General features: G+C 41.7%; 1 protein-coding gene across 3 annotated transcripts; it reads right to left on the bottom strand.

The window, feature by feature from the left end:
• Positions 1–4307: 4307 nt before the first annotated feature.
• Positions 4308–20643, bottom strand: LOC120896404. Of its 3 annotated transcripts, none has more exons than XM_040300482.1 (6): positions 19707–20643; positions 7737–8387; positions 7458–7571; positions 7243–7374; positions 5533–5929; positions 4308–5462 (listed from the first exon to the last, which is right to left on the bottom strand). In XM_040300482.1, exons 2-6 carry the CDS (start codon positions 8113–8115, stop codon positions 5255–5257), a joined length of 1230 nt encoding a protein of 409 aa, XP_040156416.1. In that variant the 5' UTR covers positions 8116–8387; positions 19707–20643; the 3' UTR covers positions 4308–5254. The 3 variants fall into 3 exon arrangements, with proteins under 3 accessions (XP_040156416.1, XP_040156414.1, XP_040156415.1); XM_040300480.1 differs by lacking the exon at positions 19707–20643 and adding an exon at positions 8475–8572 and having other exon boundaries at positions 5255–5462; XM_040300481.1 differs by lacking the exon at positions 19707–20643 and adding an exon at positions 8487–8571 and having other exon boundaries at positions 5255–5462.
• Positions 20644–20877: the final 234 nt, after the last annotated feature.

Raw genomic sequence — 20877 nt, 5'->3', positions numbered from 1 at the left:
ACTTGTCCAAGGTAAACACTTTCCTCTTTCTAATTCGCATTCTAAGGATACATCGGGAAGGCCCATACTTGAGGATTGATACGACCAAGCAAGTATCGTGTTTTTTTATGATTTTGCTTGTCCAACCAATATCACACACTTTACTCTGATTTTCGTATGCAAAACCTATTTAAGGAGCGTACGTTTGTGCTGTACCGTGGGTGAAATGATACTGTGTCAATATTTGAAGCAGAGAGCCAATACGGCTCGGAACGACAGCCATGCTTTTTCAATCAACATTCGGCGAAAACAACACTCCCTTACATGCGCACGTACGCAATCAATTTCTGGCTCGGGGAGCGGTCGTGGGCCAATGTATTCGACAAGTTGATAACAAATTCTATACTTCATTCGTCTCTTCATGAATAATAAATTCGCTTCAAGCGCAAAGGGGGAAGGAGAAACTGGCTTGTGAGACGGGTACTAAACTTTTGACCCCGCTGTGATTGAGCTGCCGGGCCAGGACTTCCAGCTGGTTGCGGTTGGTGTGCTGCCTGTTTTCATTGTTGCCGTTTTCCATCGCGCCCACATCTGTTCGTGTTTCCCGGGCACGAGCTTCAATCCGTTCGCGGTTCGTTACGGACGACACCAGCCTGTATCGCATCAACATCCTCCAACACCAACCACGACACGGTTGCATAACATTGTGGGGCTTACCCGACATACACAGCATCCCGGGACAGTGCCCACAATCCAATGTCGTCAGTACGATGTCAGTACGAGTTCAGCCGCTTGCGGTCTTGTACACACCTTTCTCTGAACAACTTTCCTCTTGCCGGCAAGAAATCTGGCAGGGATGAAGAAGGAGCCACAAGAAATATAGTGTACAGTGCCAACCAAGCTTACACCAAACCGGCACGTCACGGCACGGCGACCCACTCCACACACTACTGCCGTCCAGTCAACAGCCAACCGATTATGCAATACCGGCAAATCCAAACAAAACATACTCAACCGAACGACCATCGCAAAACGGCGGTGGAACGTGTGAATCATTTTAACGCACGGCTGATGCGAACAGAGCACTGGGTCAGTGGGTGAGCAAAGGGAACGTTACCCTACTGTCCGGGTTTTCCCGCAGAGAGCGCAACGATCGATCGCAAGAATCATGGCAGTACGGTCGATAACCTTCGCGTTGGAAGATCCGGCTGTGTTTCTTGCGCAAAGAGTGGGTAAGTCCGCTTGGCATGACGAGCCCTTGCTTCTTGCGTCGCGTGGCCCCGTAAAAGAGAGCACTTTGGATGGTAAGATTTATTGCATCACAACAGTGCAGCGCCAGCGAGTGGCTGTTCGTATTGCTTTGATGTAAGTCGCCTAAAAGTATGCAATGTATGGAAATCGCATGCGGCTGCCATGTTGCTTCCAGCTTTGAAGTGTTTCAGTTTTGTTAATATAATTTAATTTTACCCATGTTTTCTATGTGGTTTGGTTGTATGCGCTTTTGTAAGATTGCAGAACTCCAGATTGGGAGTTTTATAATTGTAACAGTTTGTTCTTTCTGATGATAACAACCACTGCAATCAACTCAGCAAAAACGGTTTGGAATGATTCCCAGAAACCGCTCTTTGAAAAGCAACCCTTTTCATCAAGGTACCAACGTAATTTGCGGTGTCTCTTGTTAAAATAAACATCAAATCAAGCTAAACCTGCTTCAAGTTTCTATGATTCTGCATCAGCCAAGCAGAGCTGATGTAAAGTAATTCGTTTTGATACAGCGTTGCAGTATCAGTTGTTCGAGGCTGCTAAACTTTTCCAAGCTAGGTTCAAAGTGAATATGTATTCCCTAACGACATTTGCTCGGTAACCAGTAAAACTCTTTTGCAGGCATAAAAGAGTTTTTTACCTGGCTTTACCAGCGGCTAGATGAAGAAAAGTAAAACTAAGTTAACTAATAAGTAGTTAGAAGTTAAGAAAAATTCAAAAAATAAAATAAAAAAATAATACAAACAAAAACTGATAGCAGCAGCAGTGGTTTTGTTTCAATTAAAACAAGCAAGCAGAGTATGTAAAAAAGTGGTCCAGAATCGGTCGTATCCGACAACCGACTAGAACAGGGGTCTACAAACTACGGCCCGCGGGCCGCATGTGGCCCTCGTGAGCCTATTATGCTGCCATTGGCTGGGTTAAAAGAAATAGTTAATTATTGTGACTATTTTCATAGAAAATGTAATTGTTGCTATTCAGAGACGTAGACCAACCTTAAATATTAGAAAGCTATAGAAGTTTTGTAAATCATGTTAGTATTTTCCTATAAAGACAAAATTTAAACGTTCGCATTTGTAACAGGCAACGGAAAGAAGGCCCTCAACACCATTATATGTGAAACAATGCGGCCCGCGAATTGAAAAGTATGGAGACCCCTGGACTAGAACAAAAGGTATAGCACTCTATAGAGGAACTCTAGAAAAAAACCTATCGAGCTAGTGAAACATTTTCTAGAGTACCTTCATAGCGTTCCAAATTTCGGTGCAGGCTTCAAAATATATAACGTAACTTGTACGAAACAATGATATTTGTCCTTATCTGCTAATATTACAGATTGATAACTTTCTCAAGTAGACAATACAGGGTTTTCCAAGTCAGATTCGAATCTAAACGTTGTTATTCGTCGCGTGCAAGATGTTTATCCACATCAATCGGATATTTCATTTCCATAATCATAATTTTTAATTTCGTCAGCATGATTTTCAACACATCTTAAGCTGGATTGCGTAAGAAAATTCTTTGTTATGTGTTGAAATTCCTGTGCTGAAATTGAAATTTCATTTTGAAGCAAATACGCCATTTGACAGCTGTTGGAACACATCTTGGAAGCGATGAAAAACTATGTGCACATTCGAAAATGACTTGGAAAACTCTGTAATTACCGATCATAATAACAAAGAAATAGTGAAGACACTTTCCAATTTTTAGATGCATTTATGCACTTTATACCAGAACGATAGTGGTCCATAAACCAATTACTTCTATTCTCATGCAAATCATTTAGAAAAGAGACTCAAGAACGGTGTCCAAGTTTTTCGTATAACCAGTTATTTACTGGAATGGATTGAAGACGAACCGTTGTGCAATCGAAGACGATAATTGTGTTATTTAATTGAACAAAGTTTCTTACACCATCTAACGTGTGCTCAAGTTGTAGACAGCGGTGTCTATGCAAAACGAATATTGTTATAAACAAGTGGACAGTTGTTTATTGGACTAAATTGTTCAATACAGGGTACAGTTGTAAACCCTGTAACTTAAGCGATTACCCAAAGACTCAGTATATATTCCGAAATATATTATAAATATTTGGATTTGGCAGGGGCAAAATCCATGCAAATGATATGGCAACATTTGACCGATAATAATTGAGATTTTTTCTAGTCAATCCTCTTACCATGCTTATCTTTATCCTGAAATATTTATTAAGAAGTAATTTTAAAAGTCAAGGATTTCAAAAATGTTCTTACAACATATTGACACATCATTTTTTCCTGATTCAAGAAAATAAAATGCTAAAAAAATTTCCTGCGTTCCTACAATCAAGTTTTATATGACTTGTTGCTTTAGAAACCCACTGCTCTAACCTGGAACGGATCCTGAAACATGTGCAAAACAGTTGTGTAAAAATATTTGATCAACACTAAATTTGTAGCATATAGCATATAGTGATTTTGAGATGGTGCTTTAACAATCTTAACAATCTTTTACAGCTATAAAATACAACAGTACAAACATTTAAAATAGGATCTCTGCAAATCAATTCCAAACTATCGCTGCTGAATCCCATATCTACGGGTTCCAGTTGCTTTATTCCTCATCCACAATCGAATGAAAGTAATTAAACGTGTTCGTGCGAAATTGTTGAAAAATCACACCATTCTTCAATTTAATTTAATTTGTTAAAGCAACTTCCTCATTATTTTGCGCAGGGGCAAGTTAGCTATAAAACTCCAGTACACATCAAACAATTAATTTACACTCTGGTTTTGTGGTACACCGATAAAAATAAATATTCATACTCTCGCACTAACAGTACAGTGCTGGTGATTCGTTAGCACTCATTGTTTTTTTTTCTTTTTTTTACAGAGGAAGAATAGCAGAAGAATGAAACAATCGTTAATAAAAGTACACATCATTATTGTCCGGAAGCTGATGACAGCAGGATGAAAACGTGGCGCACAATGTCCTGGTCGGTTTCATCGTCCCAACACCAGAGTCACCTTGCCTCATGACGTTGCCTAGGAAATGAATGTAATCGAAGCGAAATGAAAAACGGAAGCTTCTTCTCATACGAGTCACTTTATTGTTCTCGGCTGCTTGGCGGTCTGACACCGTACCATATTTGCCGCTTACTTCCTTATTCTACATTTTAACCACACCCAAACCCAAATGTTGAGTGCTTTTGCTTGCACGGGCCTAGCTTCTACCATACGTTTTGTCTCTGTCACTTTGTTTGGACGACTATATTTTACATTTCTTCCCACGTCAGGCATCAGGCTTGAAGCGTTCCATAGGACAGTTCACTGACGTCCGGGCTTATGTTATTTTACTTTGATTTCCCTTTCTGCAGCCGGTGGATCCACATCGTTTGGTGACATTTTCGTCACAGTAAGACAAGAAGGGCATCCTGGAGTTTGCTTTCACTCGTTTACGAATGTTTTATCTATTGTGCTTTTAATTATAATGCCGCGATTCGCATTTATCTTGTCGTATCTTCTTTCTCACTCCTGTCTCCTGTCTGGTGGCTTTAAGTCTACTGAATGTACACCAACACATATGCCGTGCATTATAGTTTTCTACGTGACAGAAAATTTCAAAGACTCCTCAAGAGCGGTAAATAAATAAATAAATAAATAAATAAATAAATAAATAAATAATTAAATAAGTCAATAAATAAAGATATCTATAAAAAATAAATAAATAGAAAAGATTTCCAAATAGACAAGAAGTAAGTGAAGTGGAGTATCGTTCGTGCCGATCACCAACCGGGGAACGGTGAAACAAACTAGGAATCAAGAGGTCACAATAATCCTACATCATCTGCATCTGGGTACACTTGCAACAGCTGCAATGATGCGACAACGCGTTTGTGTAGCTACTTTACCACACTAACTGCGTTTAAATCAAATCAAGAGCTCAATACGGTTTCTTCATAGCTGGCTCGCAGCTTGGATGGCGCACGTGGGTTGAAATCTTTCCATCGCTCTCAATTGGACCATCTCGCATCTCACAGTTTGCGGGCGTGCACGAGTTTATTGATGTCGTTAAACGTGGTAACCATGGCTGGGTTCGATAGGTCCTTGTAGCCGGTACAGTCCTTGTAGTGTGCATCACAATCCACCCCATCCTGGCCGTCCTTGGCCGCTCGCATATACTTGAAGAACCGCAGTATGTCTGGATTATCGTTGGTAGGCTTTCGAAGCTCATCCAGCTCCCTAACAAGACAAAATTATTTGGTTTAGTATTAGTCGAAGAAGAGATAAATTTCCATCACCAGCTTCATACCTGCTCAGCTGGGCCGAGATGAGATTGCTGTACGGTGCATATTTGGCCGGATTAGCGTACATTAAGCAGACGAGCCGCTGCCGGCACTGTTCCTTCTTGTTTGACAAGCCCATCTGGGCAAAGATGGCGTCCAGCCGCGACAATAGCGGACTGTAGAACGGATCGTAGTTCGTGAGCAGCAAACTACTGCTGGGAATGTCGTGGAATATTTTGAAGTCGTTTTTGGCCGACTGCTGCTTCCGTCGGTTCGCCGCCTGGACCATAGATGGGCCAACGTACGTCACCCGTCCACCACCATAACCCAGCCGGGACAGAGCGTTCGCTGCGTTGGTGTGCGCACCCATCGAAGCAGGATCGTACACGTATGAGTTGTAGCTGGTCCCGGATGCGTGAGTGTCTAGTATTTGAGAAAGAGTGTGTTAATATCCGTTGTAAATTACTTTACATGAACGTTTTGTTGAGTTGATTGAAAACCATCTAGGGTGTATATGCAAAATGATGAAAAATGATGCTGAGACATTAGCTTTGAAAAAGTGTGTAAAAAACTGTGTATAGGTGATTTTACGATACTAGCCAGGTTGTTGCATGGAGTTTGTCAGTTGGCAGCTGAAATAATGTCAAACCCATACAAAACCACACGGCAAACTATCCTGTGATTTGCAGCCTTCATCATTTCAGCCTGCAAAATATGTAAACATGCTCCAATTTTTGGCAAGCGCGATCAGGATAGCTTAAGAAGGATTGATTTGTTAGCTGAAGCATAAATATTATTTCAAGAAAGGTTAAGAATTGTTTACATCAAAATTTAAAAGTACTAAAGCTCATTTCAAACTGAAAAATGAAAAAAACGGGTTTAGAATACATCGCCCTGTGTACACAAATAGTAAAATCGAATACAGCGGAACGTAATTGTCAAATGGCAGCAAACCGAATGATGAATATTGTTCTAGAGACAGACTAAATGTCAGCTTGTTGGTTAGATATAGCAAACGGATGTATGGTGGTAAATGTCGTGGAAAACATGAATTTCGTAGCTATATCATAAGTCGTATCAATATAAACATAACGATGCTAATGAAATCCGTAGCGCCCCAGTAGGATGCTGACACTTTTTACTAAATCTTTTATTTTTCAACCACGACGTATCGAACTGATATTTTTTGTGTTATACACACTTTGACAAAAGTTAATTAAAATATCATAAAAGGAAAATTGACTTGTTTCATTTTAATTTTCCTTAAGGATTGCTAGTAAAACTTTTTTTACTATATAACAACGTATGATCGCCGGTCTTGTGATACAGCCGTCAATTCGTACGGCTTAACAACGTTCCCGTTTGTTATCAAATTACTTCCCAGTACCATTTACGCCGACACCAAACGGAATACCCGGAAAAGTATTTTTATTGTTATTTCCATTTTAATTTCATTAATTCTATCAGTGCTTTATCAGTGCTACTTATTAAAGATTTTCTATCGCATCCATGTAAATTTCAAGAGTAATTGAGGAAAACTACATTAAATGTTACGCTATCAAAAAAGATATACTAATCAACAGGAAACCATTGTAATCAGAAAAAGTGATTCAGATTGTTGAATCGTCTGGAACACGAATAAGAAAAATAAAGCTAAATCATGTTCACTAGGACAGTTAAATCAACGGCTACCAATCTTTGTTAATTAAAACAATGGGAAACGCAATCTAACTTACCGTCCGGAGGCAGATAGTTGTTGCCATCGTTCATTCCAAAGTCGTGATCCGCATTGTAAGAGGTAGTGTCCTTGAAGTCCAAGTCGTCCACCGTCTGTACCGGATGGGACAATCCAGACACTGACGAGAGACCTGCAATGCAATTACGAGATGCAATCAAAATGATACAGCTGACTATTGCATCCCGGCAGACCCAACGTCACGTGCATTCTTACCTTTGCCCACGATCTTGCCGAGCGAACCGATGATGCTCGGGAGAAACATCATGATCAGTACGGTTTTTACTACTTGAAGTCCAATCATGACAGGCCAGAGTAATTTCTTCATTCCTGTAATGTATCGAGAGTTGTTGCACATGAAATCTGCTTAGTACTGTTTAGAAATAATCTCATGGAATAATGTCAGCAAGCATTCACATTCTGGCACACCAAACATCTAATGTCATAGAACGATAAAACATGTTGATGTTGCTCCTTGGAATGTAGTCTACTTACCTTTGAAGAAGAACAATCGACCAGTCTCAGGGGTCTTTGCTGACTCCCGGCTTTGTACGGCATCAGCAGCCGTACCGAGCAGCCGAGCAACACCCTTAATGATAGTTCGATCAAAGTTGCTGAGCGTCGCGGAGGCATTGCTCGGTCCGGATGCAGGTTGCCAATCGAGCAGCGTAGTTTCAAGTAGATTCCTCGAATTTCGGCTGAACCAGTCGCCAACGTAGTCTGTAAGGGCGTCCTCAAATTGTACTAGCTCGTTGGGCTGTGAGCTGGTAGTTTGATTTTCACTAGTAGTCGCCTGGGTTTGATTAATACCGACCATTAGCAGCAGTATTCCACTGAGCGCCATCGGGCGGGACAGTTGCCTAACGGTTACCATTATCAAAGGCGCAAACTATTTGCTTTATGTTTTATTTTACTTTAAAAATACGTGTAACTATTTGCTCTGTCTGGCTTTGTGTTTCATATGCCGTAAACGAATCCTTGAAAGCACAAACGATAGTTTATGGATTCTTCTTTTAAGTTTTGTTTTTGTTCAGTTTTATCAGCCCTTTCTGTTGCACGCACCATCGGCAACGGATTGAATAACCCAAACAATTTGCTAGTCAAACTTTTCTCGACCTTCAGTCACTGGACTGATGTGAGCAGATTCTGTTGAAATGAAAAAAAAAAACGGTATACCATTAGTATCTGTTATCAACACACAACCATGGTTGCTGAAACAGGTGAAGAATTTACAAGCAGGCTCACGGAAATAAGACGAACAAGGGAATAGTCGCGATGACCAATAGAACAACTATACGAGTGAACTGTTGTTGTTGCTAAACACGAATGAAAAAACAAGTCTGGTCGCATTGCAGAAGTTTGTGTTTAACAAAATGAAAACAAATTGGAACGAAAAGCAATCTATTGTTGAAATTAAATTATAACAACACAAAACAAATGATAATTGACTTTTCTTGAACGATGGTTTTTATGTTTTCAATTATTTTCAGATAAAAAATAGTCAGTAATAAGGCTATTGACCGATGTAATGAAACCTTTCAAAATGTATGAAATAAAAGACTTATAGCAAAAAGACAGGAGGTGCGCTTATTTTTCTCCTGGATTGTACTGGATTGCAAAACAAATGATTACAGGTATTGATGTTTTTCAAGAACAATATAAACATGTAAAATTACTTGATTTGCTATTTCGATCATGCAGCTAGATCGGCTGTGAAACACAAGCTGGTGAGTATTTTGCTCTTCAGCTTGATGGTTATTCAAAGCACCTTACCATTAATTAGGCATTTGTGAATGCTGCGAACTGGATGGCAAAATATTTTTTGGTCTAGAGCTGCATAAATCAACACTTAATACACATAAACAAATAAGTAAATGATTCAAATGCAGCAAATGTGGAGAAAGTTTTGCGTGAACCGCAAAATGAAAGTCCCCAAATATTAGTTATTCTCCAACAATACTAAGCGTGGGATTTTGTTTGTTTTTTTTTCAAATGCTTCAAAGAATGAAATTTTGTGATTATTAAGATTATTGCTGGACAATTTTAAGTGATTTGTTATTCGAACTTAATCAAGAAGACACTAGAAATGCCTTTTTTAGATCAAGATACGTGGATCATTGTGTTATAAAATATTGATGTTTTCAAATCGATCAATACACAAGAAACAGGTAAAAATTTCTGATGTTACAAACAAAGATTTTCTTTATGGAATCATCTCTGTTGCTATTACCAGACGAATGCTCTTCTTTTGATTATAATCGCATAGTAAAAGGAAAGTTAGGCAGCTAATTAAAAATGCCAGATGTAAAAAATTAGAGCTAATGAAGGAAAACTTAGTAAAAAGAACAATACATGAAAACTGCAACAGATATTAATTAAATAGAATAACCAAACACATGCGTACAAGATGTGTGGTAATATGTAATGGGGCAAAATATTACACCTCATTTTAAATGTAGGATAATTCTATTAATAAATGAGAACAGCAAGAAAGAATGAAATAAGGTGAAATTACGGTAGGATTAAAGGAATAGAGAGAAAAGCTTTAGAATGCGTTAATTTAGGTTAGTATCATGTATTACATATTTGCTATAACTAGTTTAATCAGTAACAATAAACGACAATCGAGATAAATGCATTAAAGCGCATAGATGTATTCGAAGAATCGTTATATATTTAATATGTTTGAGCAATACGGCAAAGCTGCCCCTCCTGAAAACAGACGAATATGGTTATGTTTCATATATTTGTTGATCTTGTATAATACAGGACACGATGCATAATTACAAATGAAATGAACATTTTAAATATCATCTAAACCATGTCCTTGTAGAAATGCAAATATACAGTTCTTTACATCATACAAACTATTTCTTCTTCTTCTATTTGGCGTAACGTCCTACGCGGACATGCCGGCCTATTTAATCTTTCGAGACTTAATTCATTACCACGCAGCCGGATAGTCAATCCTTGCTACGGGCACGGTCCATTCTAGGCTAGAACCCATGACGGGCATGTTATTGAGTCTTTCGAGTTGACGACTGTACCACGGGACCGCTTCCTACAAACTATTTAGAGTGTGCATAATCGGGTTGACATGATACAACTTTATTTCTTGAATGTAATACAATATACAAGTGAATCACACCATCTATAGCTCATCCAATTGATATTATTCTCATCCAAATTGAGGGAGGTTTGGATATACTTAATAACTGTGAAAGCAAAATAAAGTTTTATTATTACAAGTGATAGTACGAGTACTATCGGATTATTTACCTTTCTGAGAATGTTTATCCATTTATCTGTACAAACAACATTGTCGATGCATTGTTCATTGAAAACTATTAAATGTGCTTATGTTTTTGTTGTATTGTTCGATTGTGCAATACACTCTTCATTTTGTGTATTTTAAAAAACGAATGAAACTCATAGTCTTTAATAAAAAACGTGTATCATCATGACATTCGAGCACTTTATACATACACTTTAATCAATTAAAGTTACTTGGTAGCAACGATAAAACACATAGTTAGTGCATTTGAAAATCATAAAAGTATAGAATTAAAGTGTTTCATTCTATTATATAAACCTTACCATCTAGTATGATTTACTTATAATGTGTGGATAAAACAGCATCAATACGGTCTGCCCGGACGTACTCAATAATGACTGTGCAAAAAAGAAGGCATGTTTTACTGCAGTAAATTAAAGTGAGTTCATACTGGAGTGTGACTAAAGTGTAATGTGTAAGTGCATTAATTTCCCTTTCATACATACAAGCCGCTAGACAACATGGGCCCATAGTGCACCTGCGTTGCATTTTTTTACATTCCCGTCGACTACATCGACTTGTGTAAAAGAATGCACCATCCGTGCCAAAGAGTGCATTAACACCTCCAAGAAATGAATAAAAATAAGTAACAAACGCTAAACATACTAAAACCCTGCACACCCATACCCACACACACACACACGCAAACACAATGCGATGATTACGAATTGCGTCGAAATGGAAATCAGTCACCATTGCACACACGCAAGGAATGCATTTCACCCACGAAGAAGTGCAGCATTGTAATGGCTTTCATATCCAATGCTCCGGCGGCTAACGGTAGGAGACGATTCCCTACCGTACGAGGTTGAGAAGCTTGTGAGTGTGTTTCAATGACTCGACTCGGTGAATCTCTGCATAAGAATGTGCAATTTTTGTTTTTCTCTTTGGCTTTTCTTTCATTCTTTGATACATTTCATATACGATCACAACCAAAATTCATACGCCAATTAATTTAAGCTTGGGCGCTTTCTGTCAAGGACAACGGTTCTTTCACGAAAATAACAAAAAAAAAACCATGCAACCATCCCCGGAAAAAGACCCCTTAATTTTTGAAGACACAAATCATCAGTTCAACCACCGGTTAGGCAGTCCGTTGCAGAACCGTTGGCCTCTCAAAAGGGGATGAATGGTATGATTTGCCGCTTCTTCGCAGCGGGCTCCCGCATGATTATCAGAGCGGAAATCTTCACCCCGATCGTACGTACTGGGACGCAACCGGACGGGGCAAGAACTGGGCGATACGATTGATGACCCGCGCTACACTTCGATGGCACAATTTCCCTCTTGGTACGACGATCCAGCAGTGCCAGTCCAGATTCGAATCGCCTTCAAATAGGTCGTGGTTGCTCCCAATTTTCTGATCGCATGCGATCATTCATTGCCAAAAATTGAACGCTAAACGGGCGAGCATTTATGCTCATTTGCTCCCCAATTAGCCCGGTTTGATAAAATCATTCTCCCTACATCTCTGGCTGTTCGTGTTTTCCTTTTTTGTTTTGCTCAAAATGATCCAGTTGACCGACGGTTATACGTGCTGGTGGATGGTGTGTATTTGCTGCTTAGTTTTGTGTTTGTTGTTTTTTATATTATTTTTATTGTGGAACATGCTACCTCGTTTCATTCTAAAAGACACACGTTACCATATGAATAATAAAGTTAAGATGCTTCTTAAATAGCAAAATAATCAGCAAAGCAAAATATTGCATAAAGTTGTATGAGATTTAATAAAATTGAAAAATTACTATTGCATAAAATTATGCTACTTATCGTAACTCCAACACAAGTATCATAAAATTAACATTCAATTATTGCTGTTTTTCGTGTTCTTTTAATTGCAATAAGTAACAAAAACCTTATAACGTATGTGCATTTGGCAACACGTTGGCATAAATAATCAATTTTACAGCATTCCTCGAATGCACATTTGTGGGGTTTATCTTTTGAACCTTCGGTAGTATAATGCTGTCGTTTTTAAATCACATTTTAGCAATAAAATATTCATCACATTTGGAAGTAGCAAAACACAATACAAAATTAGTAAAATTTGTGAAAATGTGTTGTACATACTCGTTTGCAAAGAAAAAGCATTGCTATGGGCTGGAAATATCTATAGAGAAAATTGTGTCAACACAAGAGCGCTTTTTCCAGTAAAATGAAACCTTAAGCCATTGAAAAAAAGAAGAAGAACGTCCGGAAGTAATATGTCCTACGATGCACCAACGGCCAAGCCAGTTTTGCATCTCGGCCACACCTTGCCCTGCGGTATCGTGTATCATTTGCGAGTCATTTTTCCCGGCACTTTCTAAAAAACAACCTAGTAGGGACTGCATCTCACGGCTTGTCATGAAGAGCCACACGTGTAATTTCAGGCTCGCGATCCGATCGAGAAGCTTTTACACGCTGTCGACATCACCACTTCCACATTGGGCTGCAAAACAGCACCAACAAACAAGCAAGTGGTTCGATTCGATCCGGCCCAATCACGCACAGCACAAAGTGGCTGCTGAGGGACTCTATTCGGAGAGTTTCCTTTTTCACCGGATTTGTTTTGGTTGCTCTCCACCAACGCACCAACGCATCGTGCGCTGCCTTTTGTACGGCTACACATTTTCCTTCCTCGGTGGTGTATGGTAATTTGCACACGTCTACCTTTTTTCGTGTCGAATCAATCGAACCATCGAATGTTTTCGACAGTGGAAGCGCAACCGAAAGGAACCGAACTAAGCTAATGGAAGCTTCGCTGCAACATCCATCCTCTCGCAGTCGGGAAAGTTACCATCAATAGTACATAGTAGCTTGCTGGTGAACGAGCTTGCAGCCAAGTGCCGGCAAAAGTGGGTGAAAAAAGCCGGTGAAACTGTTACGCTACTCAGCGTCCACGCCATCCCGCTCGGCGGCCTTTACTAGGCCATCTCGATTAGGCCGGGCGACCGGGCTGGCAAATGGTCGCTGTGCATGCCGCGCCGGGGTATGGCGCATTTTCCCTCGTCATTGTCAGTTTTCCCTTGCGTCATGGCACCGAAGTGTGTGACGAGATGGGTGCCGTGCATCGACGCATCATGCTCATCACAGGCAGACAGCAGGCGCCTTGATGTTGCTGCAGCGAGATGCCTCGCCTAATGTCGCCTAACCGGCAGGGCGGCTGCCGAGAAATCGAAAGGTGGCTTCAATTAAACACGGCACAACTAAGGTTAATTGAGCTAATAGAAAGCGAAACACGACAGGCAAGCAACGGTTTGGGGACGAAAGGTGATTGGGAGAAGAAATGAGTGAATACTAGCTGGGTAAGAAAACCACACTCACACATAAGTACTTGAAGCAGGACAAGCTGGCAGGTTGACGCAGACGAGAGGATGGGATGCAAATTAGCTTCATCCGCTCTTCCGCCTTTTGATGGGATTGGTTGAAGCATACACACCGTTGACCGAATTTCAATTCAAACCGACAGTGAAAACAAGGGTGTTTGTTGGCAGTTTTGTTTTCAATATTAATGTGAAAAGGGAAACTTTTGCAATCAATAAAACGCTAGATAATGAAGAAAATGACATCATTACTAAATAAACCATGCACACGCACGCAAAAGAGTGGCTGCTACGTGTTTATATTTCAAATACGAATTTCGTGATTCGCTCCGTACCAAACATCGGCTGAACTATTGGCAATTATTTAATTCATCAAACAAACAAATGACTAACTTCCCATGCAATTTATGTTTAAATTATTATTAACTTAAATCCCATTCGTTCTAATAAAAGGGTAGTAATGATAATAAAGATAATGTTATCTTTTCTTTTCTTTTTCGTTATCGTCGCCGAAATAATCTGTAACATTTCATGAAATGTATCAGTTTGTCCTAAGTTTTTTTTAATGTATTGTAGTGCAAACTGGTACGATGAACAAATATTTATATTTTCGTTCACTTTCTCCATCATATCCCTATTTTCAGACTGTTTGTCACAGGCAGTTTTTGTTGCAAAGCGGTGAAATTGAATCATCTAGCGAACGGTTACTCTCGATAAAGCAATATTGGGCATGGAGACAGAGCACGCTAAAAAATTTCGCATTCTGCCAATCTTTTCTATTCTCTGTTACAGATTTCGTTCAAAGTCACACAATGCACCGGTGCGAAATTGAAATGCAATTCGTGTCGCTATTCTTTGCAAAACGAGCGTATTTTTGAACGCACTCATTCGAGGCGTGCTGCGTCAAAGATAAATCAATTCCGCATACAACGATTCAGCATATTTTCAGGAAGTAAAACCCAAAGCTTCCCCAGATATCCTGTGACTCAGAAATCATACCGGTAATCCATAATGCAAAATGATGGCCGTGATTCAGGACGCAACCCGGCGACCAGGATGTTGACTGAGTTGCGTGGCCTGATAAAAGGGGGCCTTACAGAGCGGTTTGCAATCGGCATCGCACTATTCGGGTCCGGAAATTCAATTAGTCTGACTGTTGCAACTCTACATCGAAGTTTGTTGAGGGTGTTCATCAGTCACACCGTTCCGCACGATCCGACTACTGAAGCAGGATGTTCATCGTGGGCGAAACTAAAAGCGCGGGTAAAAATAAGACTTAAAAGTGAAAGCCTCCAGCACTGGCGCGACAGTCAACACGCCATGCCATCTTTGCCAAACGCCCGGTGTGGAGCGAACCGGCGGAAGCTACGTCCCACGAAGGAGGGAAGGTATTTGTGACATTCAGAAACCGGTTTTCCGGTTTGTGGACCAGTTGTGCATGTTGCCAAGGGATGGCCGTGGCGTCAGTTTTCGGGACGTAATCTTGGTACTGGGAGAAATTTGTTTGCTCAAACAAAAGTTGCACGGAATGGTATTCACTTTCGAATAAGCGAAGTCAGCATCCCACCATTCCGCCCTGCCTCTGTTTCTCACCGCCATACACACACACACACAAACGCGTGAGCAGTTCAGATGGAAAGTGACTCTCCTGACCTTCCATCGAACTGCCGTTTCCGTCATGTTTCATCGAGGGCGCCCTGCAGCATTGGGGCGGAAGTATGGAAATGGTATGGTAAGGTTCACGTTTTTCCTTTTCCGTCCACTCCGGCGCGGGGCCGTTTTTGCATGCTCGGGTCGGCATATTTTATTTCATTTTTAAGTCAAACTTCTTCTGCAGACAGGCTTCATTACGTGACTAGAAACTGTAACTACCAGTGCTTCATCTTTGGTCGCCCTTTTTACCTAGGATGGCCACACATCGCTAACTATGAAAGCCGATCCCAGTCAAAGGGGCTTTTGGGGGGCAAATGTTTGCTTGGCATTTTTCTCTCTTTAGTGCATCATACTCTGGGGAGATTGAAGTGAGTGAAAAACTCAATTTGTAAAGTATGCTGACAGCGATGATACGGAATGGTGGTTCAATGTTTGTGTTATCAGCCAACGCTTTGTTACAACCGTTCCCTGTGGAAGCAGCTTTTAAGTAGTTGCCCGTGGACAACTTAACTATCAAAGTGTATCTGTGCGCGTTGTGTTAAAGAGCAAAGTTGTAAATGAGGACTTTAAAGTTAATTGTTCATCATTTAAACATTCAAACATTACGCAAGCCGTTTAGGATAGGACGAGCTATGGCTACAATATCAGCCTTAAACAATGTATAATCCTATTGGAACATTATCCCTGAAACTAATAGAGCTCAAAGGCCAAGCAAATGGGTTTAACCGGCCTTTGGCCAGTCGTTTGGATTGTAGAGCACGTTGTCGTGAAGTTAATGCTAACGCTTGATAAATATACAAACACATGCAGGCATTATCACACATTCTAATGAGCATCCTTCGAAGCCTTCCGTTTTACGGCCACTCCATAGCACGGGAAAACAAAGATAGTAAAAGTTTAATTACTCTCATGCCGTCGTAAAACGCGCTACAGTTAGTCGCCAAGTAGAACCTAAGCGGGCTGTGGCTACGACTATTTAACTTTATTTGAACCGAGCATGTGGTCCCCAGTAAGCCCGAGGTTACCCAGACCTCAGGCCCGGAAATTGATGGTTTATTGACATCTGTATTTCAAACATGGATTCCTCCCCTCGGGCAGGGTGCAAACTAATTGCCGATCGGGTGGAACGTTTAGTAAAGCGGGGGGTCAAAAGAGATGACCGATAGCTTCGGATTTGATATGGCTGAGCGTTGAGCCCGCATCAGAGCTACTCAACCTTACATCGCAATCCAGCACCCTGAACTGCGTACGAACTTTTCGCCCATTTTGCACGTCCCAGTCTGCTGTTTGCACGGTTGTCTCCTTTACGGGCAATGTCATTGTGTCACCGTGTACCATCGACAACTAGAGCTGACCCGAGCAAATGGCCTAAACTCGCTCGCACTTGTGAAAATTTGTGATTATCGGCCACGGGAGACAAGCGCCGTACGCCGAAACGCACCCCGAATGTTTATGTACCGCAAACAAACGCACGCTCGCGACGGTCCGGTCGCTTTCTGCTGGGCGGTCAGGCTGTTTCCCATAAAATCCCATCGCACCGGCAGAAGTGGCGAATTATTATTCGCCTGGTCAGGCGATATCGTAAATTAGATTTTTACCTCTCCCCGCTACCCAGATCGCCGGACCTTTTGGGGGCTGATTTTTATTTGGCTCCTTTCGCTAGCCAATCGCGTCAGTTGTGTATTTTTCCCTTCTCTTGGTTTTGGTCACGATCCGAACGAGGAGGAAAGGTGAGCCGCTCTACTGCTTCGCTACTACTTATCAGCGCTTAATGCTTCGCTGACTCCTACCCTGCTTCTGTTCGCCCCATTCTTCTCTCCGGCCATTCACCAACCGATCGACCGACCGGCACATAGCGGGTCACTCTGACTTTGGTTACCCGGTTTTTCTTCCTCTTCTCACTCGTTTTCATGGCTCCCCGCAGGGGATGCGTGTAATATTTTAGAAGATTTTATGAGGTCGGAGCGGTTTTTGGTGCCACGCGTTTTTCTTCCCTGACGTCCCTAGTTATCGATCTGTGCCAACACCGCACACTGAACCCGAGGGGCGCTGTTTGGGAGCATGTGCGATCGCGCTACTGAAACTGTTTCTCGCTCCGCATATCTCAATGTGCCACTCGGCCTCAAAAGCGCACCAAAAAAAATGAACCCACCGAACGAATGCAAAGTATCCCGCATGCAACGGCCCAGATGCCAACGGCGCTAAATCACGCTGACACATATTTCGGGTCCGTTTGGTGCGATTCGCGTAACTCGAAATCCCCAGCCCTCAACCCATAGAAAGACCTGTTGGACACCCGGATGCTCGTTCCAGGAAAATGTCGAGCTTTGGGGTAGGGTTGACTGCTACATCCGGCGTAGCGAGTTTGGGAGAAATTCGAGCAACTTCAAAGCTTCAATGCTGACCTGGATGGTCCCGAAGAGACCGGTTCACAAACCCCAAACCCCAACTCCTACATCCGGAATGAATTTCATCGATTCTAGCATCTTCGGCACATCAAAGTCGTGCTTAAAGGAACAATTCAAAACAACATCAGGCGAGGCCAGCGAACGGGACGGATAAATTGTTTCCAAATGTGTGGCAAGGATGGAATGTAATGAACGGTACGGTATTGATAATTTCTCTTTGCCACGTGATACATTCTTTAAAAAAAAGTGTAGAAAAATGAGCAAAAGCGGTTTTGATTCTGCGCCCGAGCCTGAGTCTTTCCAGATCCTATAAAGCAACCAACTGGCTTGGCAGCTGTGATTTTGTCGATAGTCTAAGACCTTAACCAAGTACATAAACCGCTCTTTATTCACAAAAACTTTATCTTCCATAGCGTTAGCATCGTTATTCCAGTATCAAAGACATGCTTTTGTGAAGTTATTTACCTTCAAAGATCCAATCCCCCTTTCATCTACGCAATCGGACGACGACTCAGTAATTTGGTATGTGAAGATGGCAGCGCGAAAAAGTAATGGTTGGTAGCGTAAATCGATTACCCTACAAATGAATGCTATTTTCGTCTGCAGCCACACTGGAAGCATCCAATCCCTACTGACTCCTCCTTGCAAATGTGTAAAGGAAGCATCTTCCCACGCCTTCATGAAACATTAAAGAAACTCGCATTCGTCCTCAACCAACTCTGGTTTCAGTCAGCGCATAGACAAGAATGTGTGCCACTTTCGATCAGGACATTTGCTGACGCTACGCACGCAGTTCACGGATTTGCCGTACGCACGGGGAAGGCCTAACGCGTCAGTCGAAAAGGAAAGCCATAGTAGTGGGGAAAAAGAAATTCCGATAAAGGCTACCACCAACAGCAACACTGCTAGGACGGTGTATTCTCCAACAAACCCCTTGTATTGGCTTTCTTCTGCAAACAGGTTTTTTTCTGCAACTCCAATTGCTCATCTTCATCGTTGCTGGTGAGACTTGACCGTCCAGGATGAAGTTGAGATGGAGTTAATGGAACCAACGATGACTGTGGCTGCAGGTCAATAGCGTCTTCGGTATTCCATACATGTTACTGTTACGGTTTGTACAATTATTTGTGTGAGTGTTTCCCCCTTTCCACCTCACCTCATTGATTGAAATATATTCAATTACATCGAGTTATGTGCGGTATAGAACAAACTCCTGGTCATTCGTTACGATAAAGGTTCTTGCGAGGACTGGAAATGTGTATCATCGGAACGTTATCATAGTGTAGGCAGCGGTGGGTATGCTGATAAGTAGTTCACACAAAGACATACCTTCCAGCTTATTTTATGTCTTCTTTTCATAAAATTTATGATTTACTGTGTGATTTACTTCACATTGTATTTTAGTTGAGCATTGCAAACCACTGACTTAAGATATTGACAAACCATCAATAGGCTACCAATGTCAGGAATGAGTTTTATTCGAACAATGCAACATGACAAATCAAATCCGCAATGTGCCACTGTTGAGAACATTACGTGCGTGCCGGAGAATATATTGCTATATTACTGCAGCGCTGTTTGTTAGCAGAAATTCAAAGGAACTCGTTCGTTGTGTTCTATGTGTCATTTTTCCTCAAACAGATAACATCCAACCCGCATGCTTTATAGCTAGGTCGTCTTGCATAGCTAGACAGGTGGGTCGCAATACAACTGCAAAGTAGGAACGGGGTTGAATAGGGGCAGAAGAGTGAAATAATAAATATACCCGTATCGACAGCAGCGGCAAACAGTGGCAGCTGCAGGGTGCGTTGACGTCGATAACGTATTCTTTCTTTTTTTCTCTCTTCAACTGATGTCGCTTTGAACCAATGCTCTTTGCGCTCCAGGAAGCTTTCGGTTCAATTCTCAGTCCTCGCTTGGTTTCGGAGTTGCAGAATGGGATCCTGACAATCACTATTGCCAAAATCGACTGTCACTTGGCAGTGGTGGTCACCATCACTTTTGTGATCGAACTACGCTAGGGTATCGACTTTCGATATCCCAATTCGATTGCAACTTCATTTACCGCTTGAATGCACTTTCACACACTACACAGCCGTGCACTTTCTCGATTGAGCTTTTTCTGATCCTTTTCTCTCGTTTCGTTCTCTCTTTTTTTCGCTCTCACATCCGCTATCTCTTTTCTTTTCTTTGTACGTACTGAGATACTTTTTTGCTAACTTTTTTTACAGGAGTCGATGATAACCACCTCAATTCACACACAATCACACAGTCGTGTTGCGCATATCAAACACTTGCAAATATTAATTTCTTTGTGACACACGCGCGCAAGTTCACCGACACTGGTACGCACCACGCACAATTTGCACCTTTCACTTCCGTTTCAATCCGGTTTGAAATATTCACGAAAAAATCACCACCCCCTTAGGGTGTTGGGGTTTCCTCCCGTCTCTCGAAAGCGTTGCACTATAGAATACTGCTAGCAGCTGCAGATAACGAGCGAGAGATAGAGAGAGAGAGAGAGAGAGAGAGAGCGCGCGCGCGCACGAGGGGAAAGCAAAAACAACAAAAGCACCGTTTAGTGAAGTCACGCACGCGATCGCCCACTCTACCACTGACTGCTACGGTGCCACGGATTTGCCGGGTTTGCGAGTGTAGGTCGCACGTAGGTATATGCAGCGTAGACGTCTTACTTCGACCGATTTCTCCAGCCAAATAAATCTGGTCGCACCGTTGGGACGATCGCAAGCTCCGAACCGATCAGTCGCTCGCACACCCGTTTCTCGAGAGCGCTTGGTACGATCGCGGTGCACCGTTGGCGTCGGCTAGAGTGTGCTGCGAGCGATCACACGGTGCTTCGCTGCAGAGGAGAGAAAGCAGCCTCTCAACCAAAACAAGATAACGAAAGGTGGCCAAACACTGCAGTGGGCTAGGGG

This window comes from Anopheles arabiensis, chromosome 2, assembly GCF_016920715.1.
Source record: "Anopheles arabiensis isolate DONGOLA chromosome 2, AaraD3, whole genome shotgun sequence".
In the NCBI taxonomy this organism is placed as follows: Eukaryota; Metazoa; Arthropoda; class Insecta; order Diptera; family Culicidae; genus Anopheles; species Anopheles arabiensis.
The sequence above is the reverse complement of the archived record's forward strand: the minus strand, read 5'-3'. Positions and strand labels throughout refer to the sequence as shown.